General features: G+C 27.2%; 5 protein-coding genes across 5 annotated transcripts in view; 3 read left to right on the top strand and 2 right to left on the bottom strand.

Moving 5' to 3' along the window:
- LOC149054653 (uncharacterized) overlaps nucleotides 1-24,220 on the top strand; it is a 93,914-nt gene that overhangs the window by 10,733 nt on the left and 58,961 nt on the right. The gene's annotated exons all lie outside the window — the stretch shown is intronic.
- On the bottom strand, nucleotides 3,961-6,662 carry LOC149054664 (uncharacterized). Its single transcript, XM_089230218.1, has 2 exons — nucleotides 6,532-6,662; nucleotides 3,961-6,384 (listed from the first exon to the last, which is right to left on the bottom strand). The coding sequence occupies exon 2, from the start codon at nucleotides 6,373-6,375 to the stop codon at nucleotides 4,615-4,617; it is 1,761 nt and encodes a 586-aa protein (XP_089086344.1). The 5' UTR covers nucleotides 6,376-6,384; nucleotides 6,532-6,662; the 3' UTR covers nucleotides 3,961-4,614.
- On the bottom strand, nucleotides 6,917-9,633 carry LOC107172793 (uncharacterized). Its single transcript, XM_089230219.1, has 2 exons — nucleotides 9,478-9,633; nucleotides 6,917-9,330 (listed from the first exon to the last, which is right to left on the bottom strand). The coding sequence occupies exon 2, from the start codon at nucleotides 9,319-9,321 to the stop codon at nucleotides 7,561-7,563; it is 1,761 nt and encodes a 586-aa protein (XP_089086345.1). The 5' UTR covers nucleotides 9,322-9,330; nucleotides 9,478-9,633; the 3' UTR covers nucleotides 6,917-7,560.
- Nucleotides 10,844-18,083, top strand: LOC149054662 (uncharacterized). The gene is made up of 11 exons (XM_089230220.1): nucleotides 10,844-11,519; nucleotides 14,394-14,594; nucleotides 14,800-14,952; nucleotides 15,484-15,582; nucleotides 15,644-15,730; nucleotides 15,795-15,872; nucleotides 15,948-16,037; nucleotides 16,148-16,282; nucleotides 16,466-16,715; nucleotides 16,781-16,935; nucleotides 17,902-18,083. The coding sequence occupies exons 2-11, from the start codon at nucleotides 14,402-14,404 to the stop codon at nucleotides 18,012-18,014; spliced, it is 1,353 nt and encodes a 450-aa protein (XP_089086346.1). The 5' UTR covers nucleotides 10,844-11,519; nucleotides 14,394-14,401; the 3' UTR covers nucleotides 18,015-18,083.
- Nucleotides 11,513-13,957, top strand: LOC149054663 (uncharacterized). Its single transcript, XM_089230021.1, has one exon. The coding sequence runs from the start codon at nucleotides 11,786-11,788 to the stop codon at nucleotides 13,955-13,957; it is 2,172 nt and encodes a 723-aa protein (XP_089086147.1). The 5' UTR covers nucleotides 11,513-11,785.

Here is a 24,220-nt window from a genome sequence, read left to right as displayed (position 1 = left end):
TAATAAAACATACACATACATCATTTTTTTTTCCTAAACGCTGCTCCGGCTAAATATATTTTTATTGGCATTTCGATATCCGAATTTGACATGTCTTGAAAACTTCTGGTTTTTCTTTTTGCTTCTAAAAAAATTCAATACAGATTATTATTTTAATAAACTGATTTGAACATCATATTATGCTATCAGTGAAGTGGATATTGAACAGGGGATTTTAAGTAGGTGTATAAATATTGTGAACCTACTTAGAAGTATAGGTTATATAACAGAAGTGCACAGAAGTGCAAAGAAGTATTAGAAGTAATGGTGTATAAAAAAAAAGAACCATTTATGTGCAAAAACCACTTATTATGCACAAATTAAGCCTCATTTGGTAGGTAGGAGTGTATTCCCACACAGCAATCAGAATATGACAATATTTACAAAATATTCTCTCATGATCACGAAGAAAATATTTCGTAATATTATATTTTTTAAATGTATTTAAAAAAACCATTTGCGTAATTTATATTTTTTTATTGAAGATTCATATTTTAAAAATATTTTAAAATGATCATTCTGAAAATATATTTATAAGATACTTTTTATATTTTTATAGAATATTAAGTTAAAAATATTTTCTAACTTAAGTTTAAATATATTTTAAAAATATTTTCAAATTTGATAACCGTAAATATTACTTACCTATAATAATAATAATTTATTATAAGTAAATGAAGTGTTTGTGTTTATATTATAATAGGTAAATAAGGTATAATATAATTATATTTATATTAAAATCATGGGTGTACTCACAGGGAGGGTTCTTGGTGTTTAAACCCCCCCCCCCCATCATAATTGACCGTATTTATAATATATTAAATATCATAAATCATAATAATTAGGATGCGTATCTGCCACTATACCGCCCAGAGCCCCCTACATATATATTGTTCTAGAAGTCATCATCCAAACTCCACCCACATTGGAAAATTTCTGACAATGCCACCGCGTAAAATATAATACCTAGTTCATATTAATATACTGGCATATCTATCTGGGAAGACTTAAATAAGTTGATAGTAAAATAAATTATATAATAAAGAAAATATAATTATTATTTCAATTTAAATTCTTATCGGTATAATTATCATTATGTAGTAGACTAAAAAAAGTAAACATGTTTGAATTTTTGATTCTGAGCAGAAAGAGATGAATAATATGCATGATAATGTAGGCTAATCTAGGTTTTATGTGTACAGGATTTCTAAAAAAATATACTTCAATATAGGTACTTGTGTTCAGATGAATATTTGCGTTTTCTTTATTATTATTGTTTTGACTGGTTTTATGCTATTCATAAACAATTTATATTTTTAGTAATAATATATTATACATATATATTTATTATAATTTTCAATATAAAAATAATAAAATAGTAAACTATCGTCAACGTTTTAGCAAAGCAGTTAATATTATTTTATCTAAAAGTTTGACAATTCACTCCAATATTATAACTATAACATTATAATATAGGTATATACTATAATTAGGGCCCGGAATTATATGCACTAAAAATGTGCAAAATATGCATGCATTTATGCACTGATTTTCATTCAAATATGAACTTAAAATATGCAAAAATATGTAAACAAAAATGCATGTTAATTAAATTTATTTAGTTTAAAAATGTATATAATTCAATAAATAATTATGTAATATGGAACAAAAAAATGCATTAAATGCCTAGTTGAAATAATTTAACTGTATCTAAATAAAAAATGGTCCATCAGTCCATTATTACTATATAGTTTTTCATTATCGAGATCATTATCGACAATAAATCGTAGTGGTACCTAAATTAAACTTTATTTAGTTATAGTGAAGTATAGCGTTAGTATATGTAATTGTAAATTGTAATGATTTTTTTCTCTCCACATTCGCGGGATTTACATATAGGACATAGTGTTAAGTACCTATTAGTATTAATATAACTTAATATTCTTTTTTTTTGTAAATATGCATTTTATTTAAGAAAAATGCTAAAATATGCATACAAATTTAAAATGGTCTAAATATGCAAAAATATGCAACATTTAATTTTGCACATCAACACATTAGTTTAAGATTCAAATTTGTAGCTTATCTAGCTACTTTTTGGACTGTTAAAAAAAAATATGCAAATGCATATATAAATCCGGGCCTTAACTATAATACTATAATATGTCTATTGTCTATATATGAATTATATTGAATCTAGTAAATGAACATTTGCTATATAATGTCGACGTTTGTACGAAAAAGTAGACTAGAGAGAGTGAAAGTTTGACAAAAATGAATATTATCATCATATTATTTTACCCTGGAGGAAGCAAAGTAACCACAATAATAGACAATAGTCAATAATAAACGACGGTATTCATCATATTAATATAATATTATAATGTACATGGCTAGATATATTTTATATTAAATATATTTAACCATGATAAAGTATTTTATATTATATCGTAAATCATAAGAAGTTTATAATAATAAATTCTATAATATAGGTACTTTAAAATATCATACAATTTACATAGAGAATATGTAAAATATAAAACTATAATAAAATTTATTTATTATGTAGACCGACAAATTAAATGGAAATACCTATTATATATAATATCCTCAAAAAATCTACTTCGGAGAAGTAAAAAAGGCTTTCTGTGCGTAAGTTGAAGAGATTGGGAGAAAAGATAGAACTTTGGTGTTAATAAAGATGTGAAATCAATCTCAAAGTTCTGTGCCAAAAAGGGCCACGGTTGAAAAAATAGAATTTGGAGCTTATTAAAGAAGTGAAATCAATACCCAAATTATGTGCCTCAACTTGAAAAAATATCTTATTCAAAAAAATGTCAAGATGTTCAACTGTACAAACATTGAAAAAAAATATTAGCACAGATGAACGGCGTGAATTACAGATAATCAACTAAAGTTCTAGTCAGACAATTAAACTCGTAAACAACTAAACAAGTCAACATTATTATTGTACGCCGTTCTGTGCTAATATTTTTTTCAATGTTTGTACAGTTGAACATCTTGACATTTTTTTGAATAAGATATTTTTTCAAGTTGAGGCACATAATTTGGGTATTGATTTCACTTCTTTAATAAGCTCCAAATTCTATTTTTTCAACCATGGCCCTTTTTGGCACAGAACTTTGAGATTGATTTCACATCTTTATTAACACCAAAGTTCTATCTTTTCTCCCAATCTCTTCAACTTACGCACAGAAAGCCTTTTTTACTTCTCCGAAGTAGATTTTTTGAGGATTTCAATTATTTTTTCGAAGTACGTTTTACTTTGATATCTCGGGACAATTTAATTATTTTGTAATATATAATACGAGTGAGAGGTCCGAGCGCCGAGACGAAACTTAATGTATAATAGTCACGTTATCGGTCGGTGTGCTGTTACTTATGCACAGAATATAATATTTTTTTAAATTAATAATGCAATTATTTAATAATAATAATTATTATTCCCATATAGCAAATGTGATGTATTGATATATATTTGATATTCAGTTTATATAATTTTTTGTACATTCGATAGTTAATATACATACAATATCGTAAAGATAACTGAAAATCAATGTACGTGTTTATATATCGGTATGATAACTTCACAATATCAAGATTCTGATATCAAAAACATGATTTTCACGCAATGTGAATTAGATATTTTTTTCACGATATTTGCTGTACATGTTATAATTAATATTTACTTGATATCTAAAAATGTTTATCTTAAATCACATATGTAAGGTGTATCTATTAAATATCAGAAATAAGATATCAAATATCTGATTTATGGACAATATTCGTTGGATATTTTATTAATGATACTTACAGAATATATTGTCCCAGATATTCATAAGGTAAGGAAGACCGGGTACAATTGTAACATTTCCCATACTATTATTTATTTATAGGAAAATTTAAACTTTCTAGCATTGATTTTGCACTAAAATGATTCAGTAACTTGTAATCTTAAGAAATATGTGTAAATTGAACATTAACTTCCATAAGTGAATCTGTAAAATCTGATCTAAAAAAAAAAAAAAGATGTAACAATTGTACCCGGTTCTGGGTCAAATGTAACAGTAGTAGGGGACAAATGTAACACAATTAACACATACATAATATATTAATCAAAATTAGTTTTTTAATAGTTTAAGCCTTTATAACTAAATATAAATATTTAAAAAACAGTGGTAGAACATACCTAATATAATAATAAACAACAAATTATAACATTTTTATAGTTTGAGCCTTTATAACTAAATATTAATATTAAAAAACAGTGGTAGAACATACCTAATATAATAATAAACAACAAGTTATAACATTTTTATAGTTTGAGCCTTTATAACTAAATATTAATATTAAAAAACAGTGGTAGAACATACCTTATATAATAATAAACAACAAGTTATAACATTTTTATAGTTTGAGCCTTTATAACTAAATATAAAAATTTAAAAATAGTAGTAAAACATACTTTAGTAATAAAATTAAAATAATGAAATATTATAACTCTTAAAATAACTAATTAAAACAATATCAGTCTCAATGTTACAACATTAATAGTTAAATATCATCAGCCTCACAATTATCACAAATATAAAATACAGTAAAGTCATTTTTAGTACAAGCTTCGTGAGACCAAAGTTTGCACTTATGACATTGAATCCATGACTCTCCACTTTTACTTTTTGAATAGAGTTCTGAGCAAATCATACAAAAAGCATCATCATCTTCATCACTTTCATCAACTATCTTATTTTTCTTTTTTTTTGTGGCTTTGGATGTTTGTTTAATTTTTCTAGCCTCTGTATACAATAGTTTGCGTTTAGCAATTTTATTTTTTTTGTTAGCATTTTGTTCAATTTCATTTTTTTCTGGTGTGTCTGTTAGTATTTTAGTTGTTCCTTTTTTTCTCCCACCCTTTCTTGCCATTTTTTGTGCTAATTGAGATTTAGGATAAGGTCTAATACTTTCAGGTGATATAGTTATTGGTTCTTGACTTAATGTTTCAGTTATTATGTTTGTTATAACTGTTTCTGTGTTAATAGGTGTTTCATTAGGTTGCATATTATCTGTACTATTTAAAACAATGTTTGTAACAGTTGATGGCGCATATTCATCGTCATTAAACACATTTCTATTGAATGGCCATACACCAGACACAGAAAAACCATTAATAATATTTTTTGGTGTAGCTGCGTTTACAAGGGCATTAGTAGTAACAGAGGGTAAATCATATATAGTAAATCTTTTCCCAGGGTTGCTCTTCATCCAAGAATCCATTTCTTGGTTAATTAATTTTTTGAATGGACCAAACACTGACCTGTCTAAAGGTTGAAGTTTGTGGGAGCAGTGAGGGGGGAATGAAAGCAACACAATACCATTTTCTCTACAATAATCAATTACTGGTAGATATAAATGTGATTCGTGGTTATCTAGAAGTATCAGCACCTTTTTTTCTGGTGTGGGTCTTACATGGTTGACAAAATGTTGCATAAATTCTAAGAATTGGTCTCCTTGCATCCACCCTGATTTATTTGATGTGCCTATACACCCTGGTGGTCCTCCTCTAATAAAATGATGTTTATAATTCACTCTCGGAAAAATAAACATAGGTGGTATAGTATTGCCTAGAGCACTTACTGCTAAGCACATTGTAACCAATGTTCCACGTTCGGATGATGTTATTGCTCCTACTTGTTTTTTTCCTTTTTGTGCTACTATTTTACCAGGGTTTTGCACAGTAGTTATCCCAGTTTCATCTAAGTTATATATCTGATGTGCTTCCAACTTATATTTGATAAGAACTGAATCATATTTATCCATAAATTTTTTAACATTTACTGGGTTGAAGTTCATTGCCCTAGCTAAACTTGTAGCCTCTGGTTTTCTTATGGATAATGTATTGTTGCGTTTTAAAAAACTAGAAAACCAATCATCACCTGCAAATTCATGTTTGGTCCAACTAGGTGGTATTTTTAAATCTAATTTTAATGCAAATTCATAAGCGAGTTTTTTCACATCTTTGGTGCTCAAACCAAAGTACATGTCAGCACAATTTTTTAGATAATTTGTTAACATGACCTCTTGTAAATTGTTAAATACTCGGGTGTGAGGGTGATAACCACATTCAGGTAGAGGACCACCAGAATCACGGTGAGCTTTCAATTTTTTTATGTAGCGATTTAAACTTACATGACAAATTTCAAATTGATTTGCAACTGATCTTTCAGATTTATTTTCGTTTATACAGATTTCTGCAGCTCTCTTTAAGGTTTCACTATCAGTGCCTCTATTTGTTGTTCTTTGTCTTATTCGTGGCATGGCTATTACCTATAACAAAGAATAATGAATAACTTATTCTTACAAATATAAATTTAATAAACAATAATAAAATGTTACATTTGTCCCCGTTTAACTGTTACAATTGTCCCCAATCAACATTTATGTAAGAAAGTAAATATAAAAATAAATACTTACTACGCACAGACCAGACAAGACAATCAAGTTAAAGAACACTTCTTTCCATATATAAATATAACAGTAACTAAAAATTATAAATAAATAACAACGTTTAAATAATAAAATACCACAAAATATTTTATTTACAATCTGATTTGATAAACGTATTTTATTATTTTTCTGATAAGGACAATATGATATCGGTGTATTGATAAAGGGGAACTAGTTGCTATTATAGTGGGACAACTATCGTATTTTCGCCATATTTTTAAATCGAACCTAGAAGAGAAAATCAACAATGTTACAATTGACCCGTGTTACATTTGTACCCGGTCTCCCCGGAGACCGGGTACAATTGTAACATTTCCCATACTATTATTTATTTATAGGAAAATTTAAACTTTCTAGCATTGATTTTGCACTAAAATGATTCAGTAACTTGTAATCTTAAGAAATATGTGTAAATTGAACATTAACTTCCATAAGTGAATCTGTAAAATCTGATCTAAAAAAAAAAAAAAGATGTAACAATTGTACCCGGTTCTGGGTCAAATGTAACAGTAGTAGGGGACAAATGTAACACAATTAACACATACATAATATATTAATCAAAATTAGTTTTTTAATAGTTTAAGCCTTTATAACTAAATATAAATATTTAAAAAACAGTGGTAGAACATACCTAATATAATAATAAACAACAAATTATAACATTTTTATAGTTTGAGCCTTTATAACTAAATATTAATATTAAAAAACAGTGGTAGAACATACCTAATATAATAATAAACAACAAGTTATAACATTTTTATAGTTTGAGCCTTTATAACTAAATATTAATATTAAAAAACAGTGGTAGAACATACCTTATATAATAATAAACAACAAGTTATAACATTTTTATAGTTTGAGCCTTTATAACTAAATATAAAAATTTAAAAATAGTAGTAAAACATACTTTAGTAATAAAATTAAAATAATGAAATATTATAACTCTTAAAATAACTAATTAAAACAATATCAGTCTCAATGTTACAACATTAATAGTTAAATATCATCAGCCTCACAATTATCACAAATATAAAATACAGTAAAGTCATTTTTAGTACAAGCTTCGTGAGACCAAAGTTTGCACTTATGACATTGAATCCATGACTCTCCACTTTTACTTTTTGAATAGAGTTCTGAGCAAATCATACAAAAAGCATCATCATCTTCATCACTTTCATCAACTATCTTATTTTTCTTTTTTTTTGTGGCTTTGGATGTTTGTTTAATTTTTCTAGCCTCTGTATACAATAGTTTGCGTTTAGCAATTTTATTTTTTTTGTTAGCATTTTGTTCAATTTCATTTTTTTCTGGTGTGTCTGTTAGTATTTTAGTTGTTCCTTTTTTTCTCCCACCCTTTCTTGCCATTTTTTGTGCTAATTGAGATTTAGGATAAGGTCTAATACTTTCAGGTGATATAGTTATTGGTTCTTGACTTAATGTTTCAGTTATTATGTTTGTTATAACTGTTTCTGTGTTAATAGGTGTTTCATTAGGTTGCATATTATCTGTACTATTTAAAACAATGTTTGTAACAGTTGATGGCGCATATTCATCGTCATTAAACACATTTCTATTGAATGGCCATACACCAGACACAGAAAAACCATTAATAATATTTTTTGGTGTAGCTGCGTTTACAAGGGCATTAGTAGTAACAGAGGGTAAATCATATATAGTAAATCTTTTCCCAGGGTTGCTCTTCATCCAAGAATCCATTTCTTGGTTAATTAATTTTTTGAATGGACCAAACACTGACCTGTCTAAAGGTTGAAGTTTGTGGGAGCAGTGAGGGGGGAATGAAAGCAACACAATACCATTTTCTCTACAATAATCAATTACTGGTAGATATAAATGTGATTCGTGGTTATCTAGAAGTATCAGCACCTTTTTTTCTGGTGTGGGTCTTACATGGTTGACAAAATGTTGCATAAATTCTAAGAATTGGTCTCCTTGCATCCACCCTGATTTATTTGATGTGCCTATACACCCTGGTGGTCCTCCTCTAATAAAATGATGTTTATAATTCACTCTCGGAAAAATAAACATAGGTGGTATAGTATTGCCTAGAGCACTTACTGCTAAGCACATTGTAACCAATGTTCCACGTTCGGATGATGTTATTGCTCCTACTTGTTTTTTTCCTTTTTGTGCTACTATTTTACCAGGGTTTTGCACAGTAGTTATCCCAGTTTCATCTAAGTTATATATCTGATGTGCTTCCAACTTATATTTGATAAGAACTGAATCATATTTATCCATAAATTTTTTAACATTTACTGGGTTGAAGTTCATTGCCCTAGCTAAACTTGTAGCCTCTGGTTTTCTTATGGATAATGTATTGTTGCGTTTTAAAAAACTAGAAAACCAATCATCACCTGCAAATTCATGTTTGGTCCAACTAGGTGGTATTTTTAAATCTAATTTTAATGCAAATTCATAAGCGAGTTTTTTCACATCTTTGGTGCTCAAACCAAAGTACATGTCAGCACAATTTTTTAGATAATTTGTTAACATGACCTCTTGTAAATTGTTAAATACTCGGGTGTGAGGGTGATAACCACATTCAGGTAGAGGACCACCAGAATCACGGTGAGCTTTCAATTTTTTTATGTAGCGATTTAAACTTACATGACAAATTTCAAATTGATTTGCAACTGATCTTTCAGATTTATTTTCGTTTATACAGATTTCTGCAGCTCTCTTTAAGGTTTCACTATCAGTGCCTCTATTTGTTGTTCTTTGTCTTATTCGTGGCATGGCTATTACCTATAACAAAGAATAATGAATAACTTATTCTTACAAATATAAATTTAATAAACAATAATAAAATGTTACATTTGTCCCCGTTTAACTGTTACAATTGTCCCCAATCAACATTTATGTAAGAAAGTAAATATAAAAATAAATACTTACTACGCACAGACCAGACAAGACAATCAAGTTAAAGAACACTTCTTTCCATATATAAATATAACAGTAACTAAAAATTATAAATAAATAACAACGTTTAAATAATAAAATACCACAAAATATTTTATTTACAATCTGATTTGATAAACGTATTTTATTATTTTTCTGATAAGGACAATATGATATCGGCGTATTGATAAAGGGGAACTAGTTGCTATTATAGTGGGACAACTATCGTATTTTCGCCATATTTTTAAATCGAACCTAGAAGAGAAAATCAACAATGTTACAATTGACCCGTGTTACATTTGTACCCGGTCTCCCCTATCTAAAAAAGCTTATCTTGAATATATTATAATAATATAATATAATAATAATTATATTCAATATTGATATAATTATATATATTATTATATAATATTATATAATATTGGTATTATATAATATATTATTATTTATATTGGTACTTCTTGAATTTTATTATTTTATTAATATTTAATAATTATTATATAGGTACTTCAATTTATTATATAGACAAGATGTTTCAGGCAGATCTTTTAGGCATGATCATATCCTAATATGTTTTGTATTACTAAATTATGCATATTATACTATAATATTATGCATGCATTTATATTTTATAGTAATGCAAGTTTTAATTTTTGGAATTTTTAAATACTTTATTATAGATTTTTTGTTTTACTTATAAGGAAGATCCTAAAAGAACTTCTGTTATTTTTCTAATATAGTCCCTCCCCTTTTCACTTCTAATTATTTAGTAAATAATTATTGTGGGAATTTTTATGTATATAAATCAAAATTTGAATAACTATAAGTTCTATAAGTTATGGGATTATAATATATCTATGGAAATAGGTAAAATAGATATAATTATTATAACTTATAAGGGCTTATATGATTTTAAAATGTAACTATAATTACAATTGATCTATCAATATCAATATCAACATTGAATGTGTATAATAAGCTTATAATATAATAATTCAAAAGTATATTCTAATAAAACGTTAAGATCTTGTAAATATTAATTAATATAAAAATATACATATTCAAATTAAATGTTTGATTACATACGATACTTCTTTAAAAAAAACTTTAAAACTAATAATTTCAGTATTTGTTTTGTATTGAGAAGTTATACACATAATATAATATGTTTAAACCTTTCTTCAATTGTTTTAATTATAAAATTTATTTGAATACTTGTGTTAAGTTTTAATACCTCCATTAAGATTTAGATCTAATTAAATGTTGGAACGTATTGTTCAAAATATATCTACCTTATTATGATATATTAATATATTATTATTAATCATCCTATACTATATTCTAATTTTGTTGAATATTTCTGTTACTTTTAAATGCAACTACTCATTTTAACTTTTAATGGATGGTGTTACGTTATGGTTCACTATGGTTGGATACTTGGATAGCCAACAGAGTATAGACATTATAAACTAGTAACTAATAATTTTAGTCTAATACCATGGTATTAATATGGGTAATAAGAACATTTATTGTTTCTAGTATCATCATTCTAATTTCTAATTCATTTGTATTAGCTGGTAATTAGGAAATTGTATCAATATCTAATATTTCAAAACGCGCGCTTTATTTTGCGAAACCATCACAGAAACCCACCACCATGGAGCGTGCGTATTAGCGCTCGCCGCAACGTCGATCAACGGTGATGTCGCTTGATATATATATATATCTTAATTCACTCCTCGTTATCACTTTATCAGTCGCCTGTATACAGTGAACAATGAAAACCTCGTTTTTGTATTACGCCACAATATTATAATTTAAAAGTTATAACCTCACTACAGTCTACAGTTAATTATTTTTTCCGCCAAAACGGCTGGACGTTGGTGCGAAGTGTGAACACTGAAATTGTCTTGTGCATTGTGCTTGTGCTATTCCTAGAGCTATTCCTTAGTTTATTGAACCAAGTCGCACACTCAGACGTTGTTGATTTTATGCTGTGTTGCTGTGATTTCAAGTTTCAAAGTGTTGAACAAAATGTAAGTATAATATTAGGTATTTCTATATTGGTGCAGGTATTACACTTATAATATATTATTTAATGTTCATAGCTATTATAGCTTTAAATAGGTTGTAGGTACCTATATTATATTAGTCATTGCTTTTAACTTTCATTTTTTTTATAATTTTGATATATTTTAACAATAGTTGAGTATCTTATTTACAATATTATAAAATATAATAGTCTGGTATTATATTATTATTAGTTATTAAGTTTTAGTTGCATAACACCCAACTATTAAGTATGTTTCGTAAAAAAGGCTTAAGTAAGTCTGCCAAACGCAGACGATTGTTAGAAGCAAATAATTTTATTGAACATTTATCTGTTGATACTTATTTAGACATATCACCAAATAATAATATTAACAATACTATTTCATCTCTAGTTTCATCTGAGCTAAATAAAAAAGAGGTTAATACTGTTTTATTTAAAACCTCTACTAGTTCATCTGTTGGTAATAGTTTTGATCAATGCTTTAATGATGATGGCTGTGTTGGTTTAGAATGTGAAATAAAGTCACATAGTGAAGTTGAAAGTTCCGAGGAAAGTGATGATAATAGTGTGCTCGCAATTAATGATGAAAGTACTCCAAAGCGAATCACAAATGATTTAATTGAATGGGCAACTAATCACAATATACCTAATAATGCATTGGATAATTTGTTAAAAGTTTTAAAATCTCATAAATGTTTTGAAGATTTTCCCTCAACAAGTAGAACATTTTATAAAATACATTCTGGAGTTTTGTATGATAAACCTATTCAAGTAAAACCCGTTGCACCTGGTATTTACTATCATTTTGGAGTAGCTAGTAGCATTAACAAATATATAGACAAACATTTTTCTTATGAAACCATTAAATTAGTCATAGGAGTTGATGGTTTGCCATTAACAAAAAGCTCTGGTAGTTGTTTTTGGCCTATACTAGGTTACATACGACAAAATATTGAAACTGTATTTCTCATTGGAATATATTGGGGGTACAATAAACCAGTTGATGGCAATTTATTCATTAAAGATTTTGTTGATGAAATTAGTAGCTTAATAATCAATGGAATTTATGTAGACATTATTATTGAGAACACTTTGAAAACAGTTCATAAAAAAGTTAGCATTGACAGTTTTTGTTGTGATGCACCAGCAAAGGCGTTTTTATTGAAAACAAAATCTCATACAGGATTTTTCTCATGTACCAGATGTACAGTGCAGGGAAAATATGTATTACGACGGGTTTGCTTTCCTGACTTAAAATGCTCAAAAAGAACTCATGTAGATTTTGTGAATAAAGTTCAAAGACAATATCATAGCACTGATGGTAATATAACAGAAATATTAAATATTCCTGGTATTGATGTTGTCCAACAATTTTCTTTGGACTACATGCATGCTGTATGCCTTGGTACAATGAAAAAAATGCTTATGTTATGGAAAGGTGATAATATTGGCCGAGGAGATGCAAATAAACAGAAATTAAGTCCTGGATTAATTAAAAAAATGTCTGAACGTCTCTTGTCATTAAAAAATGATATTCCTCTTGACCTTGTGAGAAAACCAAGATCATTAGATGAACTTCCAAGGTGGAAGGCCACTGAATTTAGGCTTTTTTTATTATATGTTGGTCCTGTTATTATTCATTCTATCGTGTCAAAGCAAATATTCCAAAATTTTTTATTTCTAAATGTAGCCATGACAATATTTCTAAGTCCAAATTACAATCACCTAGCCACATATGCTAAGTCATTTATGTTTGACTTTGTCAAAAATTTCGGAATATTATACGGTGATCATTTTATATCACATAATATCCATGGGTTAATTCATTTGTATGATGATTATCAGAATTATGGTATGCTGGATAATATTAGTTGTTTTAAATTCGAAAATTACATGAGCCATTTAAAAAAAATGGTTCGTAAAAGTGACAAGCCTCTTCAGCAAGTTGTTAGAAGGTATGAAGAGCGTTCTAAATATATTCCACCCACAGACTCTTCTGCAAATATAAAAGAAACAGTCCAATTTAAAAAGTTGCATAATGAAGGGCCCTTAAACACACATACTTCTTCTCCTCAATATAAAATTGTTGTGTTAGACAAAATTAAAATTAATGTGGACTCTAATGCTGACTCTTATGTTGGTTTAAAATTAAACGGAACTTTATGTATTGTTAAAGTTGTTAATGTATGCTATTGCCAGGAGCTAAAAAAACAAGTTTTATTAGGTAAGAAAATTGAAAGAATGGAAAGCTTTTTTACTAAACCTTTAAAGAGTGAAAAATTAGGAATTTTTAAAGTAAATAATTTTTCCAAACAACTTAGTGTTTGGAATATTGATGATGTGATTACCAAATATATGATTTTAAAAGCTCATGATTTAAATTGCATGATAGCTTATCCAATTATTCATTTTAATAGGTAATTAAGTTTTACTTATAATTTTAATTTAAAAAAAACTTAGTTATATTTTGACAATTCTTAATGATAAAACTAATTTTAATTTTATATACCTCCTATCAATATAGTTTAGCCTATAATATGTACATATTTTATAAAAAAAATCCTTATTATCTATTTTAATATAGGTACCTGCAATGCTTTACATACGATTTTTAAATAGATGGCTACCAGTTTTTTTTTTTCAGGAACGCCTAAATAAGGAGGGAATGATTTCAATTTCTTATCCTAAAATTTTTAAATACCTACCTAAATACCTATTATTATATTTTATATTGTTCTTTTTACATTATTACACTTCAACAGTTAGTGCACTAATAATAATTGTAATGATAACATTAAATAATTATAACAATAAAATAATTTATTTTAATTATAAACTGCTTCTACCCGCTTCACAGCATAAAACATGTGGTCAATTGTTCATTTTGATGCCGATAACTCTGTTGAACCTATTCCAACATATTGGTTGAATAAAGATAAATCTAAATTTGCCTGGCCAAACAATGACTCAAGTGCTGACAGATTAAGAAATAATAGAGCGAAGCCAAATGCATTCGATTTTTCTTATTTCAGCTGCCGAGTACTGGCTAATAATATTGGTAAGTATTTTATATGTATCCTTTTATTGTTCTGAATTTTGAATATTTTAACTTATTTTATTTTATCTATATAATAAATTTACATTGGCCTTCAAGTCTACAATTCATCAATTTTATTCTATTTGTATAATTCATCTTTTTAAACTCAAAAAACTTGTAAATATTACCTATATAGTTCTAATTATTGTATGTTTAAACATTTAAGGTTCATTAGCCAACGCTGTAAAAAAAGTGAAACTAGCTATGTATACTTCAGATTTGTCAGATGTAGAAGATAAAAAAACAAAATCAGATAACCATATATGTGAAAAAAAAAGAAAAGTTTTTAGTTTATCAAACAATTCATCTAAACAACAAAGTAAAAAACATTTTACTTTACCTCTCATGGAGATTCTTTTAGTTTTTAAAGATGATCTGTGTTTAACTAAAAGTAACAATACCTTAAATTTAAAACTATCTATAATAAAGTGAATAAGCCACTTTTATTCAAAATTAGTTATTATTTTCAGTTTAAAAATTTAATTTTTAGCTTAATGTTCAATTAGTCACAATTTAACCACAAATCAACAATTACAGTCAAGAGAAAGTGAAAAATAAACCTAAAATAACTTAATCACAATCTTAATAATATTAACATATATTAGTATATCTAAAGTAATATATTATATTATTCAGTGTACTACCTAGCTATTACTATTGTTTTTCATACCATATTAACACCTGATTAATATTCAATTAAATATAATTTTCTTCAAATTTAAGTTCTTCAAACACCAAATTAATTTTAATATATTGTGGGTGCTTATAATCACATTCCTTTATAGTTTTAAATCTATAATGACACATTGTGCTGTGTTCTTTCTTCATACATGTTTATTTGTTTGCATAGATTTCAAGAAAGTAAAAAACGATGATGCACTGAAAAAAGTAGACATAGACATCACAAATAATAAGTTGTCTAATGATTCTGACGAAAGCTCAGAAAAATGTAAGTCTATTTTAATTAATACATTATAATATAATAATGTGTACATTTGATTGTTTTTCAGCTTTATTTGATGATAGTGATACTGACAAAAATTATGAATTACCTACAGCTACAGCTGAATGTTTCAAAAAAAGTATACTTAATTATGGTAAGAGTAAGAATAAGACTTAAGTTATGTCCCTAAAATTTATGTTGAAAAAATGTATATTTAGAATCTGAAAATGATGAGCAAAATGATGATACTATTTTCGTTGCAGCTAAATCAACTGCAGTTTTAAACAAGCATCTTGGTATGTATATAAATATATTATTTATTGAAACTTAAGTATCGCGTTAATATTTCCAGTTACGTATTTTTTTATTAGATGAGTATAAAAAAAGTCCAACATTGAATATGAATATTACGCCTATTTCCAAAAAACATGCTACAGCAAACAGAATTGTTTTTCATGAAAGTATACAAATTTAAGATATTTATTCTATTATAATAAAACTAATAATAATCTATACCTACCTTATCTATATGATTTTTAAGTTAATTCTTTGTCTTCCTATGCACTTAAAGATACAGAAAATGATAGTGCCCCTTCAACAAGTTACCATACAAATATTCAAAATGCTCAAGTTTCATGCTTAACCAATGATGCAACAAATACACCAAGTATATCTCCTTTAATAAACGACAATGAACAACATTTGAGTAAGCAAAATATTTTTTATACTTACTATAATTCTATAATTTAGTATACTTATTATATCTACCTATATTAATAATATTATAATTAGGTAGGTATTACTTATTAAATTTAGTATCTTTAAAACTATAATATCATTGTAGTTTTGAATTATTCTAGGCACTTATGTTTAAATAGTGATTTTACAGATTTTCAGAAACTCATTTTGAAATATTTGGCTTCTTTAAAAGTTGAAATTTCTAATATTTCTGACACTCAACAAGAAATTATTAAGATGGTTAGTGATATCCAAAACAGAACTTCAACTCAAGAAGATGATTCATGGGCACATGAGATCGATTATTTTATTTCTAGTTGGCCAATATCTGACCAAGAGGGTCTTAATGATATGGAAAACAAAATTAAAAGCGATTCCAATTTTCGAAAACAAGTTGTAAGGTTTTATTTATAAATTATTGTTTATTTTTATTTGTTTATTTTATTTGTTATTACTTATAGGTAAGTGAACTCGCAAGGATTGGAGGGAAGTCGCTACAAAATTTGATATATAAGATGTTAAAAAAAGTTTTTGATGACACTATTTTACTTCAATTTACATATTATGGCTTAAGAAAGAAGGACAATTTTTCTTTATTGGCTATAAATAAAGTAATAATTGGTAAGTTTAATATTTGTAAATTTTTGTATTATGTTAACTCTGAATTGGTGTGAATATATTAATTTATATTACATCTTGATTAGAAAAATAATTATAATAATATGTATATTAAACATGTCCTAGTAGTTAAAAACATAAAGAATAACTTTTTCTTAATATTTCAGTCAGTACAACAAATTTTTCAAAAAAAGTTAAGATAATATATTTTGTTCATTCATTCAGGTATAACATGACAATACTGATTAAAATATTAATCATCAAGTTAAACAATTTTAGTAAAATTATATTATTCTTAATTATTTTAATTAGGTATGTGGAAATATTATCTTTTATGGTGTTTTTTGTAAGATTAAAATTTTAACTACTGTTACTTATGATAGCTAAATGTTAGACAAAAAAAAATTAATGATGATAGAGATAATATAGGTAAATTTATAATTATTAATTATTGTATATTTTTCTTTTGGCTGAATTAAATCAATATTATATTTACTTTTATTAAATTATTATAAAATTATAAACTATTTTATGTAAATACTAAATAACGTAATAATGTATATAACTAAACCTACTATTTTTTTTTTGTTTTCTTAAGTTTTCAATCTGTATATAACTGAAATAATAATACCTATTACCTAGTAATAGTTACCTATATATAAAACGTTTATTTAACTAATATATACCACAATATTCATTCCTTCTTTTTATAATAATGCAAACACAATATGTTTATTCTCTAATATAATTTCAACTAAATATTTATTAACTTTTAATCTAATTTTTTCCTGATTAATTTAAAAAGTGCATCAGAACCTAATACCTCTACTAAATAACAAATAAATAGGTTCCTATATATTTATATTATATTTATTAATTTCTTATTAATAACAGTGAGAAAATGTCTATTTTAATAATGTTTATATTTCAATGTATTAAATTAAGTTAAGAATTGTTATATGTTTATAGAAGCAGTATTAAAATCAAAATTCAAGAGTCATTCCAATGATGAAATCATAACAGCGATTAGCAAATGGTTAACTGGAGCAAAAGGAAGATTATCCAAAAAAGAAAATGAATAATATTTAAATTTTTTAATAATATAATATTCTTATTAATTGTAAATGAAATATTATAACAATAATAATAAAAAGAAGAATATCAATTAAAATGAAATTAATAAACTTTATTGCATTTTATCATTCTATTTATAATGTCATCACTATACCTAAATATTATGATGTATATAAACAAATTAATATTTAATAATAATAATATGAAAATTACTAATTATTTTTTATATACTATAAATAACCAACACGGTATATTGTTTAGATATTTAAACATATGTAATATTGAGATATCCATGAGATATTATTAAATCATTAATAACATATTAATTAGATATCACCTATTTGATATATTTTAGATATTGATTTTTGGTTCATAAGAAATCTATTGGATATTCTATAGATAATTAAAAATTTTCTATAGAGCTATTTCAGATATCAAACATATATGTAAATTAAAATTACAATATTGCTTAGATAACTGTCAGATAAACTATTGCTATCTGGGTTATAGTATTAAAATAGTGTGGCGGTCCTGGACGGATCCCACAAAGGTGAGCGTGATGGTGTTAACAAAAAAAAAAATTAAACACACGTTGTATTGGTCGTAAATTGGTTGCGTTGTATTATTCTTTTTTTACAAAACAGAAACTATTACGACAAGCAGAGATTAAATTCGAAATAACGAAAAAAAAACACAATGTGTGGTTTTGGTGAGGAGCGTGCGACACGGCGAGGACGGTTGGTGCGTGGTGTGCGTGTCACTCTTAGCGCGGTCGTAGAACTGACTTGCTACAACACGGTTCGCGGTACCGGCGGTCGACATCTCCAGGCGCGCTTATCGCGTGTCGGTGTCGACCGCCGTCGATTGGCGGTTGACAGAGAGAATAGACGGCGCGGATTTCCGCGCACAGGCCGTTTGAATTCAAACGGCTATTACGCGGGACCGCGTCAATAGTTATAATAGGTACATATAATAGCTCCCTATAACATAAGGAGTTGCACCGCACGTAGCTGTTGTTTTGTATAACAATAAACCGCGTAAAATAATGTACAATGCAGGAGACGACGAGACCACGGTAGTATGTTGAATGTTCCGCGGCGTTCGCAGAGTGAATAGCTGTTGTTGTGTATGAGGTTCGCGGTACGGTAGCGGTACCAAATACTATAGATAAGAATACGTGACAGTCAGTGTTATAATACTTGCGACATATCCCCCTAAAATCGTGGTGGTTGCCTATATGAAAACTCCTTGGGCGTAGTCAACCTATGATAAAGAAAAACTGTTATATTTTAATTTTTAGTTTGATGGTACCAACCATGAACATATAATACAAACTACAAATTAATATTTAATATTATCTGTTGTAGTATTTCTACTGGAAACTTAATGTCGAAGAAAAATTAGTAGGTAATTATAAAAAAAAAAATAATATAATAAACATAATAAGTTTGCTATAAATTGATAATAGTTTTTTAACTTAAAAGGAAAATTATATAAATAGAAATATTATTATTTACATATGTACTATTTTTTTTAATTTTTTGTTTTTAACATCTTTGTAATAATTATTTTCTTTTTTAATGAAAGAGTTAATAGTGACATTTAAAATTTTATCGACTAACAAATATTGACATTCTAAACATATGTCCAGTGTCTTAAACAAAAATTTATTTATTAAATTGATCATTCTCAATTTTATATTTACCCTACTACTTGAAATTAATTTGTAAATATTATTGTTAAAAAGGCAGATAACTTTTTGGACATAAACTAGTGTTGGTTGAAGTGGATACAACAATTTAGCACCTTCATACTGTTTCATTGAAATATGAATATATGCCAAATTCACTTCTGGTTCCTTGGTTGCAAGCTTTTGAAGACATTCATTGTGATTCAATTTTGAAACACTCCACCCAGCAACATATGCTACAGCATTTTCTTCGTGGATATTTTGTGTGATGAATGTTTTGTTCATATCACTAAGAATATCATCGTCTTCAGGGTTCCATTTTGGAGAAATTTTCAAGTGTTGTAACTTAAGGTGAAGTTTTGGTTTATGTTTAAGTAATTCATCACATTTAGTTAAAAACGTATTGCTATCTATTTCACAGTTTGCTTCTTTTGATGGATCTAATAACTGATTTGCCATACAAATGCGTACTGCTGAGAAGAATTTTGTAGAGTCAGGAGTTGTATTATTTCCTCCCTTAGCTCGAACTACTGAAAACCAACTTTCAATACAATCTTGGGTTAAATTGCGACTAAGAAGAAACTCAAAATCAAAATTCAATTTCAAATCTTCAAATAAATATCTCAAACATGATATGTTTGCAATCCAACCTGTGATACATGGTGGTTGCTTACCCGTTCTATTTTGTACATGTATTTTTGTCAATACTTCGCAAGCTTCATTCAAAAGTTGCCAATGACTAGAGTTTTCAGTTAATGGTTTTCTGTATATCTTTGATTCTTTGAAAGAAATAGAGTTAAATGTATCAAATAAGTTATCCATAAGTTGAATAAAGTTTGCAGTATTAATGGCTTTAGAAGGTAGCATATTATGGGCAATTAATGTCATCATCCCTGAACTAACTGAGTGACTTAAAATTTGAGAGGCCAGACATACTCGCATGGGTGAAAATGGTGGCAATTGTATATGGATATCCTTAATTTTAGGAGCAAGTCTTGGAGATTTGTTTTTGTCTAAATTGTAAAATTGTACAATATCATCCCAGGAGTAACACTTGTTTTCATAAATCAAATTATATTTTTTTAAATTGTTTCGAACTGATTTTAGTAGGTGTGGTGTGTCATACATAAAATAAATGTTATCTTCATTATGAGTTATAAAAGGAAATTCGCTTGTCACATTCAAGATTTTACGAAGTTGTTGATTATTAGTACCTTGATCACAAACCACAATTTTAGGAATCAATCCAATGGATTTTAGTTTAAATATAGCATTCATTAGCACTGATTTTAGTTGCATTCCTGAAGTAGCTCCACATGAAAAGTAATATCCAATGACTTGCTTCCAAGAAGATTTAATGCCTTTTATCATAAATACTAGTGCTTGATTACATTTTTTAGTCATTTTTAAATCAATTTCTGGACCATAGTCTTCAAACCCATATAGACACACTATAGTTCTGTGAGTTGTATGACACTAATTGTTTTAACGACATTTCATCAAAAACAATTGAGATGACTTTTTCGGATTTTGGCTGAGACTCAAATTTCTTTTCTAATATTTGTAGAATATTGTTGTTAATACCACAAGAAACATCTAACATCTGCAACCATCTTCTAAAACTTCTAACTGAAGGTAAACATAAATATTTGCTCATGAAATTGTAGGCTTTTGGTGAATTATAATATAAGGCCAAAGCAAAGCATTTTTCATTATCTTTATATCGTCGTCCTAGTTTTTTAAATCTATTTAATCTTATTTGTATTTTAAATAAAATATTATTCTGGATAGAAGAATATGCGAGTTCGTAACTTCTCAGTTTTTTCAATTTATCTTTATACATTTTTTTTAGTTTCAACAATTGTGAGTTTTTAGTTGAAACTTTTTTTTGATAGGCTCTAATAGTTGTCTTCAAAATGTCTGTTTTATTCTTACATGATTCCAAACTGTGATCCTTCATTAATGGTTGACCTAAAAAATATATTACAAATTCTTTAAAGTGTAAAATCAAATACTATAGTTAGTATTTGGTAAAATTATTGTTATTGTAATTATAAATAGTTACAGTCCATGTCACCAAATACTAAGGTATGTGGTATTTTAAACAACTTTTTGGTCTTTGAATGTTTGTGCACTGGAATCTTAAAACACTGACCTAGAAGTCAAAATTAATAATCATGTAAAATTTATTCTTTGTAGATTACAATTGTTTCAAATACTGGTATCAAACGATGGGAGTGATGTAAGTGATTCATCCATTTTATTTTCTTATGGTCCAGATTCTAAGTTCAAAACTATAGAGGTTTGACCATTTTCAGAATTATGTACAGATGATGTTTCTGAGGCGTAACTTAAATCTAGAAGGAATAAACAGATACACTAATTGTGGTAAATATATCAGATTACAAAAAATATTTTCTTTGTATTATATGTATTATAAATGTAGGTACCACTGTAGATTTTCGACTTAATTGGACTCCAACCAGGTTTTCTGGTTTCCATTTGGTCTGATACCTCATTAGCTGGTAATGAGTCTTTGTGTAATATTCTGGAAGTAGATAAGTTTTTACTCTAATTCAAGATTAGGAACAGTCCCATTTTTTTTTTCAATTGTATTTAAGTACATATTGTTTAAAAGAAAGAACTTGCTTAGATTGGTTCTTAACTCTATAGTATATAAATTGTACTTAGGAAAATAAAAATATATAGAATGTGTATAAATTATGTTTGGAAATATATCATTAAATACATTGAATTTAATATCAATTGTTTATTTTATATTATTTTGAATACTTAAATATTTTGCTTGGTTTTAAGAACACTAAATATAAGGTTATTGTGGTTTGAATTTTAAATTTAAATGTACCTAGGTACATCTAAATATAAAATATTATTTATAAAATGATGGGTTATGTATATATTTCTATATTAGTTATAGTGTTGTAATTATGTGAAAATATAAAAAGGAAATGTACCTACAAAACATGTAATAACAAGCAATATGTTAGTATTTAAAATACTTAACCATGGAGACATATATTTTGTATAATATGCTATAATGCTATATTTTTTAAATATTATATATAAATAACTACTTTACCTCTTAGTATCTGTCCAAATAATATAGTCTTCTCTTTTAAAGTGTTCTGAGCAAATTCTATAATTTTTTTGGATTTTTTGTAATCCAAATGTTTACTTACAGTTAATTAATTAAAATAAAATTAATTACAGTTTGGTTCTTACATCGATTAATCCATAATTTACAGCTATATAGTCAACATTTTTAAAAATACATGTTTAAATAAATTTAGGGGATCTAGTTTTGTTCAACTTTGAACTTAAAATGTCTACAAAATAAAACTGTGCTTAAATATTTTTCAGATTTTTTGGTTTAAGGTATGAATTATTGATTTCATATTTAATACCATCTATTTAGTTACCCACTTTTAACCTTCTGTACAATAGAATAACATCCACATACCCTCTTTTTTAAATATTATATTTTAACACTTCTATGTTAGAAATAGGTAGAATTGATTTGTAAATTTTTTTTTACTACAATACTTACAATTTTTCATTTGCTGGAAATTTATGGAACGTTAATTCGGGATTTTTTTTACTGCTTTTATTGCAGTTCCAGTATGAACAAGTTACGTGAGAAGGCATATTATATAAGGAAATACACAAATAAACATAAAGTCATGAAATATGATTGTATAAAGAACAAGAAGCATATATTTGGCATTTAAACAAATCATTGTTATCATTGTTCAAAAATATCTTATATTATAAAAACATAATACAGACACATATATATAGTATTTATTAATAACTTTAACAACTTTGGTATTGGTCGATAATCTATTTTTAGTTTTTATACATGTTTGAATCATAAAAAAAAATTAGGTACCAACTTAATGTCTTTTCTCTATGGTCTATACTCTATAGTATTTGATTCAACGCCGTAAAATGTTTTAGATAGGCAACCTATACGTTTTTGGGGGGACAAAATGTGTCGCGATTTCTTATCGAGCTGTCCCGTATTCTTATCTATAGTATTTGGCGGTACTGCGCGTGGCGGTTGCTACGGCGTTGGAAGGGGAAGTTTGGCCGGCCGCATCTCGCCGTACGACGGAACGAAAGAAAAGACCCACAAAACTACAGTTTTTAGCTCTGTCTCTCTCGCACTCCGCATTCAACCAACGCGTGCGAGTGAGAGGTCCGAGCGCCGAGACGAAACTTAATGTATAATAGTCACGCTATCGGTCGGTGTTACTTATGCACAGAAAGGAGTCTCTAGCAAGACTCTTCGATCTATTGATATTTGATAATAGTCGCCGTTCAACACGATATTATTAGCTACAATGTCTTGCGCCACGCTGCAGCTACCCGCATCGTCCAACAGGCAACTACAGCCGAATGGATTTACCCACGTTTTATTATTCGCGTATATCATTCATTGTTTGTGACCGTGACTTTAATACCAGAACTCAATTTACCAGATAATATGATATTATTTATTAT

This window comes from Diuraphis noxia, unplaced genomic scaffold (assembly GCF_037042655.1).
Source record: "Diuraphis noxia isolate RWA-SAM2 unplaced genomic scaffold, SU_Dnox_SAM2 contig0006, whole genome shotgun sequence".
Taxonomy (NCBI): domain Eukaryota; kingdom Metazoa; phylum Arthropoda; class Insecta; order Hemiptera; family Aphididae; genus Diuraphis; species Diuraphis noxia.
Note: the sequence above shows the minus strand (reverse complement) of the source record. Positions and strands in the feature narration are given on the sequence as shown.

What these genes read in the sequence shown, in the direction of transcription:
- LOC149054664 (XM_089230218.1), bottom strand. Translation starts at nt 6,375, where the DNA reads ATGCCACGAATAAGACAAAGAACAACAAATAGAGGCACTGATAGTGAA.
- LOC149054663 (XM_089230021.1), top strand. Translation starts at nt 11,786, where the DNA reads ATGTTTCGTAAAAAAGGCTTAAGTAAGTCTGCCAAACGCAGACGATTG.
- LOC107172793 (XM_089230219.1), bottom strand. Translation starts at nt 9,321, where the DNA reads ATGCCACGAATAAGACAAAGAACAACAAATAGAGGCACTGATAGTGAA.
- LOC149054662 (XM_089230220.1), top strand. Translation starts at nt 14,402, where the DNA reads ATGTGGTCAATTGTTCATTTTGATGCCGATAACTCTGTTGAACCTATT. An exon ending in CAATTCATCTAAACAACAAA is followed by an intron (nt 14,953 to 15,483) that starts GTAAAAAACATT and finishes TTGTTTGCATAG; the next exon opens with ATTTCAAGAAAGTAAAAAAC. An exon ending in TTTCGAAAACAAGTTGTAAG is followed by an intron (nt 16,716 to 16,780) that starts GTTTTATTTATA and finishes CTTATAGGTAAG; the next exon opens with TGAACTCGCAAGGATTGGAG.